A 15,780-nucleotide genomic window follows, 5' to 3' on the forward strand; every position below is an offset into this window, starting at 1 on the left:
GAAACACTTCTCTGTTCAAGCTGACCCAGTGGAAATAAAACTGATATCCAGGAATGTGGTTCTTCAAACCAGTGAGTATTTGGACACTGATATTCAAAATTGAGTTTCGCACAGTCTTAATGAGAGAATCACCTCTTCTTTATTAATTTTATCTTCTCAGCTGGTTAACCTTGTGTACATATGTCCACCGTAAGATTTTTAAGTCCTCATTATCATGCTAAAAATAGTAGGGATGTACAGTAGATGCATAAAGGTAATACCAGCAATATTAACACTAACCACAGCTATAAATGAGCTATTCAATATAAGCAAACAGTTCATATACCTGAAGTTTAGTGTATTTTAAATATCTAAACTTTCAATTTTAAAATTGTTTTGAAAATGCAGACATAGGAGGTGGTTCGGTCGGTTAAGGATCTGACTTCGACTCAGGTCATGATCTCAACAGTTCCTGAGTTTGAGCCCCACGTCAGGCTCTGTGCTGACAGCTCAGAGCCTGGAGCCTGCTTCGGATTCTGTGTCTCCCTCTCTCTCTGCCCCTCCCCCACTCATGCCCTGTCCCTCTCTCTCTCAAAAATAAATAAACATTAAAAAAAAAAAGAAAATATAGATATCTCTTCCATCTATCCTTCGGCAAAAGGATCCAGTGGAATTTCACTTTTACTTCATTATTCAAAATTATCTTTATGTCATCGTCAATGTGCTATCCTAGAAGCCATGGAAGGGTAGAAGGTCATAAGCCACTAGACTAAAATGTCCCGAGCTACTGTGCATTTTTGTGTTATAAATTTTCTCTGTCTGTCTTTTCCTCACCTCTCTCCATTTATTAGCTACTGTGGGTTAGGAAATCAGATAAATGAAGGCAAAGATTATATCTGAGAGACAGATAGATATAGAAAGACATTAAAATTCTCATTTCCCTGCTGATGACCTTTGTGACACTGAAAAATAAATTAAACTCTAAATTTCAGTGCCTTCATTAGAAGGTGGGCATAATAATTGTACTCAACTTACAGGGTTGGTGGAGAGGTGAAATAAGATCTCGTGTGTGAGGAAACTGCTCCCAAAGGGGTAACGGCCCTTCTTTTTCTTGTTGTTCCCACTTTATCACCACTGTTGTTGTGGAGCTCCTGTGAAGAGTTCCAAGAACAGTGCAAAGAGCAAAACCCCAGCACGTCAGAGCAGGCATGAACTAGAGCTTCTCTCCTTGCTGCACAGATGCACCTTAGTTTTGGTCTATGTTTCAGTGAGTCAATTCTCCTAGAAAGTAAGCTCTGGATAAATGAGTTGTGTCCGTGCCGTGTAAAGGATATTAGGCCCCAGCATTACGAAAACCACTTGTGGCTCTTTGAACCGAAACAGGAAGCACGATCTCAAATACAACAGAGCCCTAGACAGAGATATGGTTAAGGCACGAGTAGAAAATGGCTCAAGTCAAGTGCCTTTACAATTGTTCCCTTTATTTAGTTAATACAACTTCCTGAGTGGCGGTCTGCCTTCCCAATGCTCTGACTGTTGGGAACTATGACCCAGGTAAGTGGAGTCTGCTTTTGTGAAGCAAGTGTGTGTTTATGTTTCCAGAAAGGCATACAAGATGAGGGGCACAGACACAAGGAAGCAACAGTTTCCTTAAGACGCCTGCTATATCTTACGGGTTCTAAATATACTCTCACACACCCAGGAGGAACTTGACATATGGTGAGATCTTAAACACTCACTCATTCGAAGAGAGTCGCATTAAGCATCACACAGTCTCAGTGCAGAGGTAGTCTCATCATTGTGCTGGAAGTCACGCGACTTGTGTCTGTCACAAGTTTGACAGAATGAGTGACCTCACAAAGATATAAAACTTGTTTTCATTGTCTATGAATTATAGATAACTATGCCTGAATTTAGGTTAGACACGGAAATGATATCTCTACCGCTGGAATGTAAGCCTCTAGAAGCATGGATTTTGTTTTGTTTACTGGTTTATCCTCAGTGCTCAGAATAGCACCTGATGCCTAGAAAATGTTTTATAAATGTGACTTGAATGATTGGATGATTTAAAAACATAAGGTGGCTAGGCAAATTCAAAATATTTATGTTATTGTAGTATCATCACTATAATTATTGTTCGCTTTATGTATGAAATTAATCTTTAAAAGTTCTATATGAAATTGAATACTTGAATGCCATCAATTCAATTCAGTTATGCAATAACCGCATTTGGGTGCACACGGGCTGGGTCCTCTGAAAGGCCATATGGATACAAAAGTGGACAAGAAAGAAAGTTTCTATCTGTATGGTAGTTATATTATAATCCAGCTTACCAAGTACTTCTATTTTTCCAGTAAAGAGAAGTTCTTATGAAGAAAATTCCACAAGTTACTACACTGAACATTTTTGAGGTGGATCAAGAGGCAAATGACATTGAAATTGCCCAGTTTCTAAACTTATCATCAAAACAGAGAGCAGTAGAGAAGCAGGGGGCATGCTTTTCTTTATTTTATAGATGAGGCAACCAAGACCATAAAGAGAAGGATTTTTTGAGCTTCCCTTTGTTGGGACCATCTTTCCTTCTCTTCTCAACCTGGAAAGCCCCCATTCATTCTTCAAGGCACAGACCCCATGTCCCTTTGAGAAAGCATTTCTAACTCTTACAGGCTGAGTTGATTGCTTTGCCTGTACTTGATTCTGACCTCTACTATAGCAATAAGAACAATCATCTGAAATTTTCCTGGGTATAAGAATCACGTAGGGTACTTTTTAAAAAACCCCAATCCATGGGCCCCATTTTGGTACAAGTGGATGGGAGTTTCTGATTCTCCATATGCATCACTGGAGAGTCTGTATCTTAAATATGAATCTGAGGGAACTGTCAGGAGACATGGAAAGCATTAAATTAAACCAGAATTCAAGGGTGCCTGGGTGGCTCAGTTGGTTAGGCCTCCGACTTCAGCTCAGGTCATGATCTCACAGTCCATGAGTTTGAGCCCTGTGTCAGGCTCTGTTCTGACAGCTAAGAGCCTGGAGTCTGCTTTGGATTCTGTCTCTCTCTCTCTCTCCCTCTCTCTCTCTCTCTCCTCCTCCCCTGCTTATGCTCTGTCTCTCTCTGTCTCTCAAGAATAAATAAATGTGAAAAAATTTTTTAAAAAAATTAAACCAGTATTCAGCTAACATGCTTTTGGCTGCAAGTAAGCACACATTTAGTTTAGACTGGGTTAAGCAATAAAGTTATTTATTAGCTCATATAAGATGAAGTCCAAATGCAGAGCAAGATTCAACTAGTTGCTTAATTATGTTATCCAAAGCAGTTTCTCTCTCTCTCTCTCTCTCTCTCTTTTCTCTGCTATCAACAGCTTTAACATCTTTAAGCTAGTTTCACTTATGAGTATGGAATGGTCTTTTAAGACAAACCAAACGCTGGGGAATTTTTTTTCCTACCAAAAATCTCTAGAAAGTCACTTCTAGTGTTTCAATACCCCACAGTGGCTTAGACCCACATTCATCCCTGAATCCATCAATAATAATGAGGTGGTGGGGGTGAGATTAGCATAACTGACTAGGAATAATCAGCACTGGGAAATCAGCCATAATGCTTTAGGAATCTGTAAAGAGGTGTATTTGCACACAACATCTGGTCTTCTCCACTAGAGCATTTTTAACTGAGGTCAAGAATCATGTTGTATTTATGTTTGTGTATGTGTAACACCTCGCACAGAAGGTATTCAGTCAGACTTTGCTGAATGGATGTTTGTATGAATCACATACTTGCTGGAGGCAGAAATGGTAGACCCGAGTGTTTTCACTCTCATGGCATTGCTCTTATACACTGTGATTGAAGGAAGTTCCTTTAAGCAGCCTGTGATACAAAGGAAGTAGGAAGGTGGAAATGGTATTCGAGACAGGCCTCCTCGTTCAGCTATTCCCCTACTGAGCCTGGCAATTCAAGTGATAAAATAACTTCTCTGCCTAAAATGTCCAGGAGTGTGAAGCATTGAAATATCAGGGTCCTTTTCTGTACCTCTCCCTTCTTCTGATTCTGCCTTTGTAATGGACTTTATAATCACATATCCGTTAATCCGAACACTTCTTAGGAGGTAATCATAATAACTCGCCTAGATCTAATGTTGTCGAGAAACATTTTATGGCCCTAGGATACATTTTCATCCAAGTTATTAAAGTCCAATTACATCATGTTTTCTTCCAAGGAATGCCAAGTACTTGAGGGACATTATTGCAGTCAATCTCACTCGTCTCTTGGAAATAATTTACACAGATATAGCCTTGATATTGCAGATAGAGCCCTCTGCTCTTCCTCCCCAAAGAGATGGCAAAATGTACTTGTTTGCCTAAGATCACACAATAGAGCCATACAGGGGGGTATGGGGATGAAAATGGAAATTCTCTTTTTCCATTAGCTAATACACGTAGCCTTCCTTCATGAAATCATCAGATCTGTATAGTGTGCTTTTGATGAACCAAGTGGTCAGGTAAATTTCACATACAAGGAATAAAACTTTAAGTTTTCTAAGAATAATTTCTGGGCTCTATCATGACTCATATCACAAGTGCCTGTCTTAAACCAACCAGCCTGTTAGAAATAATCATGAGAGAACTAAAAATTATAGTATTTATTATTTCTTAGTATCTATGATATTTTGGGGTAGATTAAAGCATTTTATAGGACCAACAACAACCCCTCAAAGATAGACTGTTCTTTCTCTAAGACCTAAAGCTCAGATGCTGTTATGATGTGGACAGTCATTCAAACGAAAAGGGATGGTCCCAGAACTCAGATCAAGTGTCTCTGTCCAAAGCTGAACATCTCTCTCCGACACCATACTGCTCTGGAATATTTGAAATGGGGATTTGGCAGAAGTCTATTTTGTTGAATTTGGACAAGTCACTTAATGTCTCATTGAGTGAAATTCTTCAAATGAAGGCAACTTCCTCCGCTCCAATTGTACAGGTGGACAACCTCCACAACTCCTCTAGAAGGAAAGGACTCCAACAGGAGGGGCAAATCCTTCTCATCAACTGGACTCAGAAAAGGTGTGTAATCATTGTTACAAGATCACCTGCAGGTGTCTTAGGACACTGCCTATTTTTTTCAATCAGAATAAATCCTTGGGAATCCTGTGGAAAAGTCCTCCAATACAAAAGAATATTCAACTTCTTCCTTTGCTGTAAACGAGGTTGAAGTATTTTCTGTGTTGTTGAAAGGCTCAAGCCACTTCTAAACAGCAGGCATTTCTGCTACAGTTGTTGTAAAGAAAGCAGGACCCCGGTGGGCCCAGAGCAGTAAGTAAGCTCCATAAAGCCTAAGATGAACACAATACCAATGGAACATCCAGTGAGAGAGCAAAGAGAGCATGGTGTCAGCTTAGTTTCACCCAGCCTCTTTATCTTGCCAAACCTTTCAGATAATAGAGCACGCATATTTAAATTCAAAAGGGTTTTTATGATTATTTAATAAAATGGGGATGAAGTAAGCAAATAACTGTTGAGAAGTAACATTTAATTTCCAAGAGTGCCCTGAGAGACATATCATGGAGTGAAGCCATTGCAATTACTTGGAAATTCATTGTCAGGACCATTAAACTAATTCAGGCTACAGGAAAGTACCCAACAGTATCATGAAGTAGGTGCAAGTGGCCGGGTCAGAAAATAAACATTGTAGCAACAGCATACAGGACTGGGTGGAGGGTTAGAAATTCCAAATCAAAGGCAAAATATTCAGCCAATTATCTCCCAGCTCAGGATCTTAAAGCATCAAAGTGCAGGGCTGGAAAGAGATTTGAGACACCCTCAAGGGCAATCAGTTCCCACTAGGTAAGAATATATTTCAACCATACCAAACTGATGGATTTTGACGTGTTTTTAATTTCAGGTTTCACTTTTTATTTCGCTTCTAGCTCCCCGTCTGGTCTGCTCCGCTGCTGCAAATGCCAAAAATAATATTTGTCATTGACCACACTGGACATGTTTAGGATGGGATTTAAAAATGGCTCCTCCCCCATTTTAACACCAATATTGTACAGAGGAAATGGCAGAATACAGCCCCAGCACATTCAGCACTGTTTCCCTCTCTTCCAAATCTCTCATCCTTCCTTTGTTCATCACTGGTACCCAAGTCCTTCTTACCAGCTGACGGCAAATAATTTCCTTCAAGACAAACCATCATGTCTAATTCAATGGTGTATCTCTACCCTCCACCCCACTGTATGTATGTATTTATGTATGTATGTGTGTGTGTGTGTATATATATATAGATATATAGATACACGCATATATATATATATAGAGAGAGAGAGAGAGATTAAATGCATTTAATTCAACATATTTTACCTGTATAATCATTTTAGTTACCCCCTTCAAAAGGAAGAAAGTACTCAAAAAAATAATTGATATGGAAATAGAAAAATTAAGAAATTAGTTTGATGTTACTATATCCTTATTGGAATCTTTTACCTTGCTTGGGCTGAATACTGATGTAGTCATATGTGTGTGTGTGTGTGTATACAAAATATTTGCACACACACATATATACTCACGTATATATACATTTGTGTACACATACATATACTCAAAGGCACTGTAAGAAATTAATATAAAGGGTCACCTTGATTTAAAACAGTATTTCTGAGCCTGTTTTCCTTCTCAGCATTTATATTTCTAAATAGAGCTATCTCTGTTAAAAATTAGAGATAGTAGCCTCTATTGGGTCTTTTATAAACCTCAACAGAAGAAAATTAAATTGGCTATTGTTTTTTTTTTTTTAAGTTTCACAGTGAGATAGCTTTAGGAAGGTAAATGGAATATGTACCAGCTTGTTCTCATCTTGAAAACTTTGATGACTCTTTTATAGATTTTCTGCAAAGTAATTAAAGTCCAATTAATTGGAAAAATATACACAATGGGTATTCTGAATATTATATCTCCAACGGAAGCAACTTTTATTACCTTAAACGAGTGGCTGAGCCAATGTTGCAAGTTTAAATTCTGAGCTCCTAAGCAAATAACTCAAAAAACACACTCTTGCACTTTGCTAGCTTCCAAATAAACTCATCTCCGGTCGAGAGGTTCCTCACCCGCTTTGGGAATCCATTTTGGAGCAATCAGTCTGGGCAGTATGCTGGTATCCCGTTCGTATCTAATGGCCACACATGCAGAATTATGCTGTAAATACAATGATTTTCAATGGGCAGGAGAAATTGACCACTGACAGGAATCCAAGGGGAGTATTTCTATGACACATACACAAAAAATTATCAATGAGTTTTTATGTGTTCTCGGAACCTAGACTTTTACTTCCCAAACATAAATTCAGCCGTTGGCTACACAATGCCCCTGTTTTTCTCCCATTTATGCTCTATTTGTAAATAATAGGAGTTGCCTTTACAATTCCATATTCTGAATGGATCAACACACTAAGGCTTTCTTTTTCATTCATATTCGGTCCAAAGGAGTCAATATGGGACTCAGCCCATGCTCTAGGCCAACCATTCAGGGACTCAGGCTGCTCTTATCTGGTAGCCCTTCTTCAAAACACAGCTCAGCGTTTCCCAGTTATAACCCAGCTGGCAGATGGGAGAGAGGAGACACATGGGGAAGACACACTTAGGTACAACTTTTATTTAACTGTAAACAAATCACTTTCACTCACTCTCCATTGGCAAGAACTGCTCACATGGTCTCTCTCACCTGTAAGGGAGTCACACAGTTTGCCTCGAGAGGAAGAGGAAATGTGTTTGCTAGACATCTCGCTGGGCTCGGCCACGTTTTCTAGGCTTTGCCTCTGTTCGATCTGTTCTTTTCCATTTTCTAGCTCTCTTCCACCTTCACCAAAGAAATCTATCATGGGAAGATGATGATCCAAATGTTTTTTTTTTCTTTATGACTTCCATTATTCCCCTTTATGAAGGTAACACAGACTCAAGTTTCAGATTGAACAGACATCATTCTGAGTCTACCACACTACAAGAAATTGCCATCTACCTTAGGCCATTTAATGTAGAAGCAAACATTATAATCTGAGTTTTAAGATGAGAAATCTGAGGCCCAGGAATTGACGAGCCATATACAGAAGGTAATTTGTGGAGTTAGCTTTCCAATTTGTTCCCGAGATGGATTTACTAATACATCTAACTCAGCCGATTCTTTTACCAGCAAACATTTTATTTTGTTGTTTTATTTTGTACCCAGTTATTTTCTTTATCCCTTTCTCGTTTGCACTCCTTCTTCCAACTTCTTATCTAGTTATCTCTAAACAAAACACCTCACTCTGTGTATCCCTATTCATGCCTGTTGTGAATGAGAATAGTACTAGCAATATATTTGTATCAAGAAAAAGTATGTTGTTTTGTAAAGAAATTAGAAGTAACAATATATGGTTAGTGGTAGCAGTTTTGAAAACTCTTACAAAAGCCCAGAATCCTCACAAATTTTCCGTTACAGCTGACTTTCTTGAGGAAATAATTTAGTTAAGCAATTTATTTTTCTCTTATGGGGGTTTATTTCGTTGTTGTTGTCTAATATGTATCATTTCTAGTGTCTGGCATTCTGTTAGTTGCATTACAAATGTATAGCATTTCAGCTGCATTATTGTTACCTATATTTCTAGCCAGCCTAAGAACCTCTCAGCAATGTAAAACATTGCCTTCCTGGAAAAAATGAGTAGGAAAAGAAATTTCTTGCAACAGATTTTGAAAAAAAAAAATTGGACACCATCTCTGTGGCTCTTTTTTGAATTCTGTCTATAACTTCATTAGCCAACTGATTCTTAGGCAACACTAGAGAGTTCAAACTGATTTTCTACCTCCCCTAGAGTATTATTTCTGTATATCACAACTTAGACCCTGTTAACATTATTTCACCTTCTCTTGTATTTTGGAGGCCAGTTTCACCTGTGTTACCTAAAGCTCAATCCCCTTATTCCTGACACATGGAACCAGGACTCACAGAGGTCTCTCTTTCCTTTTTTCCTATTCCCATTTTCATAGGATCTAGTTCAGGTTTTGGAATCTTGGCTCTGTGTGGTATTGGGCATGCTAGGCTAATTTCTCTCAACTACTGCTTTTTCTATGTCTTTGCAATGTAGAGTCATGCCTATATGCCAACCAAAGCCATACCTTGCAGAATGGTTGTTAAGGCAAAAGGAGGTTCTGTGCATCAGGCAGCTCTCTTCCAATGTCCAGTACAGAGATGACACTCCACAAACATGACCATTCGGTATTCATTATCTATTGCTATATAATGGATTATAATAAATTTAGTGGCTTAAAGCAATGCACACTCATTATCTCATACTTGCTGTGGATCAGAGTCTGGGCATGACTTATTTGAGTCTTCTATTTCAGAGCTTCCAAAAGGCTATAATTAAGGTATTGGTCTGGTCTGGAATCTTATCTAAAGGCACAACGGGGAAAGAATTCATTTCTAGGCTGATGTGGTTGTTGGCAGAATTCATTCTTCAAGGGCTGTTGGACTAATGGCCTCAGTTCCTGGATGACTGTTAGAGGCAGCCCTTAATTCCTTGCCTCTTCAAGATGGCAGTTTGCTTTATTAAAGGTAGCATGGGGGACAGTCAATAAAGAGACTCTGCTAGCAATATGGAACTTACAATCTCTTATAACCATTCACTAAGGTGAGATCCCACCATCTTTGCTATTTTCTATTATTTGAAATCAAGTCACTAGGCTGGCTTATGCTTAGGTGGCGGGGGGGGGCGGGGATCAAACACAGCATACATATCAGGAAGTGGAGACCATTAATCATCTTGAAGCTGTCCAACATACTTCACAATCATATTTCCCCTAAACTTTAGCTTCTGCTATGTCTTCGCCAATATATCGAGTATTTAGTATATGAAAAGATATGAAATATGTTTCCTGTCATTTACAAAACTCATAGTGAAGGAGTTTGTATTCATTCTTCCATTAAGCCTCTTTTACAAAAGAAGCAAAGATATTAAAAGAATGGACTTTACAAACACGCTCAATGGCTTTCTGTGTGATTTCATGATCCGGCATGGGGAACCCGTGAAGAAGAAAATCCAGCAAGTCAATCAATCATAAAATCAGAGACTCCAGGCCTGGAGGACACAGTCTATCAACCGATCAATCAATACCTATTGTGCACTTGCTGTTTTCAAAACCTTTGCTAATTGCCAAAGTCCAGAGTCTGAAGGGGGAGAAGAACTACCACAATTGAAAAGGAGCTTGATAAATTAAAGCTGAAAATTAATTTAGCCCTCAATTATTTTGATATATAAACAAATGTTGAAGCCAGCTCCTTAGAGGCAGGGGAAAATGAAGGAGAGGATACTGCAGGGAGAGATGGAAAAAAAACCGGCAAAACTGGAAGAATGCTGGGAAGAGAGGGCATTGCCAGGAGGCCACAGGGGCCCAGCGACTCTAATTAGGGAAGTTGGCCAAGCATTTGGTTCTCTGTATGTAAATGAGAGGGAGGCATACACAGTTAGACTCTGGAGTGCCATGGGACCAGGAAATATGATTACACCACATACAAATCATTTAAGTTCAGAAGAAGGTTAGAGGAAGAGGGGCCAGGTTCATTCAGAGATGCATAATTGAACAAATACAAATCAAAACAGCAAGCAAGAAAAAAATCAGCCATGGAATTCTTTTTTTGTTTCTTTTTATTTTTGTTTTCAACTGCAGCTCTATAGAGATGGTAAGATCAGGATTTTCGAAAAACAAGTTTAATAATGGATTTTCTGTACATGCCTTTCTTAAATAATTCTGGAAGCTAAATATACACTGAAGCATTAAGAGAGAATAAAAAGAAATATTCAGTGTTTACAAGTTTGGGTGTGTTTTATTTTTAATAGTGCTGAACTCGAAGTTTCCTCATTCTGGTTTATGTAAAAGTCAAAAAGTGTCAGCAGTGTCATTAGTATTGGATTTTAAATGATTTTATCAGTCAAAACCATGCATTAAGCTTTCAAGTAAAAAATGGCAGATTAATCCAATGTACTTATTTTTCCTCTATTTTAAAACCTATTGAAGTGACAGCACATGTTTAATAAAAGAAATGAAAACCAGCAATTTGACTCCTAGGTATACTCCTAAAAGAAACTCATACATATGTTCAGAGAAAGACGTATAATACTAAGTTCATATCGGCCTTATTCATATAATCCCAAACTGAACACTATCTAAATGCCCAGCAACAGTAGAAAGTATAGACAAAGGGGTAATAATTTCATGTTGATAACATGTGCAACTATGAGAACAAATGAAGTAAACACATGTAACAGTATGGGGAAATCTCCAAATATGAGGCTGAAGTTCCTTGAAGACACAAAATATATAATATAGGAACCTGCTTGTATAAAGCATTCAAACAGACAAAACTAATATGGTGTCAGGAAGCGGATGCTATGGGCGAGGCGAGAGCTAGTCATGATACACACACAGAAGGAAGGTTTCTGAGATATCTGTTAAGTATATTTTTCTTAACTTGTGAGCTGGTTATACAAGTGCACTCTTTCTACAAATTAATCAAGTTGGGACCCCTGGATGGCTCAGTCAGTTAAACGTCCAACTTGGGCTCAGGTCATGATGTAGCGGTTCATGAGTTTGAGCCCCGCCTTGGGCTCTGGGCTGACAGCTCAGAGCCTGGAACCTGCTTTGGATTCTGTGTCTCCCCCTCTCTCTTCCCCTCCCATGCTCACACTCTGTCTCTGTCTCTCTCTCAAAAACTGAATAGAGCATTTTTTAAAAAATTAGAAATTAATCGAGTTACATGCTTATATGAAAGTTTACGTATGTGTATGTTTTAACAAATTAGGTATGTTAACAAATGAATAAATACATAATCTTTAGCAGGGCTGGAAAGATGGGAGGGGTGCCGTTAGCCTATGTGGCCCTTGTAGCATTTGTAAGAGATGGAAAGCTGATGGAAAGAGCAGAAGAGACGATAAAATACCTGGGAGCTGAGAAAATTGCTAACACATGCAAGTGAAGGGGAGAATCTTTAAAAAGTGATTTTTTTTCCATCAGAGTTCAGAATGATCTCAAGATGACAAGCAGTGGTGTCATACAAACAGAACCTGGGGGCTTGAGAAAATGTCCTGCTACCAAGACTGAACAAGGCAGATTCTCGTTCACGAATATGGAAAGATGACTGAGAATTCTCAAATATGCGAGGCAATCCACCTCTGTGAGAGAAAGCATTGAACCAAACACAGAAAATTCGAACACAAGGCGGGGGGGGGGGGGGTACTGTTAATATTGAAAAAGGAAAGCTTAATGTAGCAAGGTACTATTCACATAGTCGGAAACATTCCTGGCAACGTGCAGTCTTTCAGGTCAGGGGAAATTTCTTCTATTACGTCTTCACATACTTTTCCTTTCTGTACTTTCCTTGTGGAAATCCTATGGAGAATGTTCTGAAATTTTATTTTTGTTTATATATATATGTATCACTTTTTAACATTTATTTATTTTTGAAAGAAAGAGAGAGAGAATGTGAGCGAGGAGGGGCAAAGAGAGAGGGACACAGAGAATCCCAAGCAGGTTCTGTGCTGTCAGCATGGAGCCCTGTGGGGGGGGCTCCAACTCACAAATTATGAGACCATGACTTGCGCCAAAGTCAAGCGCGGGATGCTGAACCGACTGAGCCCCCCTGGGGAATCCTTGCTTTTGTTTTAAACACGGTCTATGTCTCCTACAAGGCTTCTGCTTCAGGAGCTTCACAGGGGCAATGTTGGATCTGTTTGGCTATGAATTGTGGTGTCATCAACATGAGTGGGCACATTATCCTCTGTAGGCCTCAGTGTCTTCATCTTTAAAGCAAAACATAATACGGGGATTATAGTATGGACTAAAGAAAATATGTAACAAAGTCTTCATCCTAACAACAAACATAAAGCTACCTTTCCACCAAAATATTAACTTTGTGCTAGGTAAACACCGGTTTAAAAAAGAAAGTTTAGGGGAGCCTGGGGTGGCTTAGCTGGTTAAGCACCTGACTTTGGCTCAGGTCATGATCTCATGGTTCATGTATTCGAGCCCTGCGTCGGCTCTGTGCTGACAGCTCGGAGCCTGGAGCCTGCTTCGGATTCTGTGTCCCTCTTTCTCTGCCCCTTCCCTGCTCACGCTGTTTCTTTTGCTCTCAAAAATAAACATTAAAAAAAAAAAAGCTTATTGTATTCTACTTTCCTTTTCATCTGGTAACAGATTTTCATTTCATCTGACAACATCAGTCGTTTCTGAGCATTACTGAGGCGAAGAAAGAAAACAAAGTTCAGCATGGCATGGACATTATGTTGTAACGTCAGCTTGCAAGGTGACTAATTGGAATATTTAGATGGATTCTTGGAAAATGTTTTGATGACATAAAATATAACAGAGTGCACATGCTATTTGAATATAACTTGGTTAGCCTATCTTCTCTAATCACTTTTCTTTTTGCTCTTCATTTAATTCTTTAAATTATTCTTTTCTAATTTTTTTTTAAGTAGGCTCCACACCCAGCATGGGGCTTGAACTCACAACTCAGATCAAGACCTGTACTGAGATCAAGAATTGGAGGCCCCTCAATTCTTCAAATTCTTCTCTGGTGAAGATACACACTGATCCATTGCCTAGAAATACATGTTTCACTTCCTCAAGGTCTGGAAAGTCTTTAAAGTCACGAGTATGACCTCAACAACTACCGACCATTTCAGACTTAACTCTTTCCATGGCTTGAGGTAGAACAGTATGGCAGATGGCATCTCGTTCTTTTATCTCTCTTTTCTATTTTCAATTGAATTAAATTAAATGCGTATTTACCACCTCCTTCATTGTTTAGGATTCTCAATATTGTTCAAGTGAAATTTGGTGCCCCAAATTCCTAAATACCATCTTAGTTCTAAAGCTAGGTCACCAGAAAGCAATCTAATCCACTGTTTTTCATGTAGAGAACAAGTTTCAGCTTCTCACACAAAATTCCCATCTGACTACTTTGATGCAGCAAACTTCCTCTGTTGGAGGTCTCCACGGGCCCCATCTTTCGTTTCAGAACTAAACTCTCTCTCTTTGAGAGAGAGAGACAGAGAGACAGAGTGTGATTGGGGAGGAGCAGAGAGAGAGGGAGACACAGAATCTGAAGCAGGCTCCAGGCTCTGAGCTGTCAGCACAGAGCCTGACACGAGGCTCGAACTCACAAACTGTGAGATGAGGACCTAAACTAAAGTAGGGTGTTTAAATGACTGAGCCACCCAAGCACCCCTGGAACCCATAGAACCTTTGAGTTCATGTAGAGCTCATGTTAGGATCAGTATCTCAAAATTTTCTTCTCACACCCACCTCCCCAGAGGAATCTGATTTTTCTTAAAGTTGCCCAGTAAAGGAGGGTCTAAAAAGTCACCTCTCAAAGGCAGACCAGTGCTAATAAAGTGGTTTAAAAAGAAAGCATACAAACAAGAGGATATGATATTTGGAGTGGAGATTCTTTAAGAGTCTGGCTGTAGGCATAAGCAATTGTTTGGATTCAGATCCTAACGTGTGTGTGTGTGTGTGTGTGTGTGTGTGTTTCCTCCAAATTTTCATTGAATACCATATGTAGAGAAAAGTGTACGTAGCACAATCATAACTGTAAATCTCCCTGAACAAATTGAGCATGCCCATGTAACAAGCAGCCAAATTAAAAAGAAATAGTATACCAGCTCTGTCCTTAGAAACTCCCCCCATGGCTGCCTTCAAGCGACTACGTCCACCCAATGCAGGGGCTTCTCCTGTTGGTTGTGGAAGAACCGGCAGGTTTGCTTTTGAAACTTTTTTCTCTTGCCTCCCAACAACAAGGCTTGGGAAAATTTGGTTTAACCTGTTCATCTTCCTCATCTGCCATGTGGAGGAGTTTAATAGCAGTGTTATAGCCTGGGGTGTGGTTGATGCTCAATAAGGATTTGGAATATAGATCTAAAAGGAAAACAGGAGTTGCTATACAAAATGTCTTGGAATAAATTGTGACTCAGAGGAGAGAAAATACCAACCTGGCTACTTAGGAACGTTTGTATCCAGTGAACTATGATCATCCACATTTCTAATTAACGCCCATTTATTCTACTTCTCCTTTGTATTACAGTTAGGGCACAGTGTTGATATTTTGAAGCTACCTGTGCAGAATGTTACATCACTTTTGCTTTTTACCTCAGGATAATAAAAAATTTATAAATGTTTGCCATTAAAAAGGGTGTTTATCCTTACTGGGGTGAGGACAACTTCTCTATTTAAATTGTTCCACCCACTCGCTGTGCTGGGAACACGTTCAGAATGTTCACGCATCTTTGCATGTCTCAAGCCAATCCTTCCATTTGAAATGATCACCTGGAAGGAAACCATGACTTGATAATAACCGATTTGAAAAAAAAAAAGCCAGGAACAGAAGTTGTCCTGAAATGTGTCAGACGGCCATTGTACAGTATTTAGCAGTTTAGACATGGTTCAAGCTGTTGTTGATATTGGAAAGGCTTGGAACTAGAGATGATGGTGAAAATCACTGCACAGAGCACAAAAGGAGGCAACCCTGGTTGGCAAGGAATATTCAAACACAGGCATGCAGCAGCCCTGTCCCCATAGCGATCTGGCCATTCATGGCAATACACCCTGGATGAAGGAAGTGACAAACCAAGTGCAGTGTCAACACCTGCCCAGTAGGCTGGACTTTAGTAAAGGGTGATAGTTGCTGTGGATTCTGGTCATTGGGACATAAATCTAATAACATATCCAGTTCTGTGTTCAGCACAGTAAGCTAAACTGTGATTTGCTGCAGGATGAGAGTGAA

General features: G+C 39.3%; 1 protein-coding gene across 1 annotated transcript in view; it reads right to left on the reverse strand.

Annotated features, from left to right (window-relative positions):
• Positions 1-5,601: 5,601 nt before the first annotated feature.
• The window catches only part of AGBL1 (AGBL carboxypeptidase 1), a 789,011-nt gene continuing 778,832 nt past the window's right edge, over positions 5,602-15,780 (reverse strand). Inside the window, exons 23-24 of the mRNA XM_047861651.1 lie at positions 7,077-7,164; positions 5,602-5,924 (exon numbers count right to left, since the gene is read on the reverse strand). Of these exons, the coding sequence (XP_047717607.1) occupies positions 7,104-7,164 (61 nt within the window). The 3' untranslated portion in view covers positions 5,602-5,924; positions 7,077-7,103. The remainder of the gene's footprint in view (positions 5,925-7,076; positions 7,165-15,780) is intronic.

This window comes from Prionailurus viverrinus, chromosome B3 (genome assembly GCF_022837055.1).
Source record: "Prionailurus viverrinus isolate Anna chromosome B3, UM_Priviv_1.0, whole genome shotgun sequence".
Classification (NCBI taxonomy): Eukaryota; Metazoa; Chordata; class Mammalia; order Carnivora; family Felidae; genus Prionailurus; species Prionailurus viverrinus.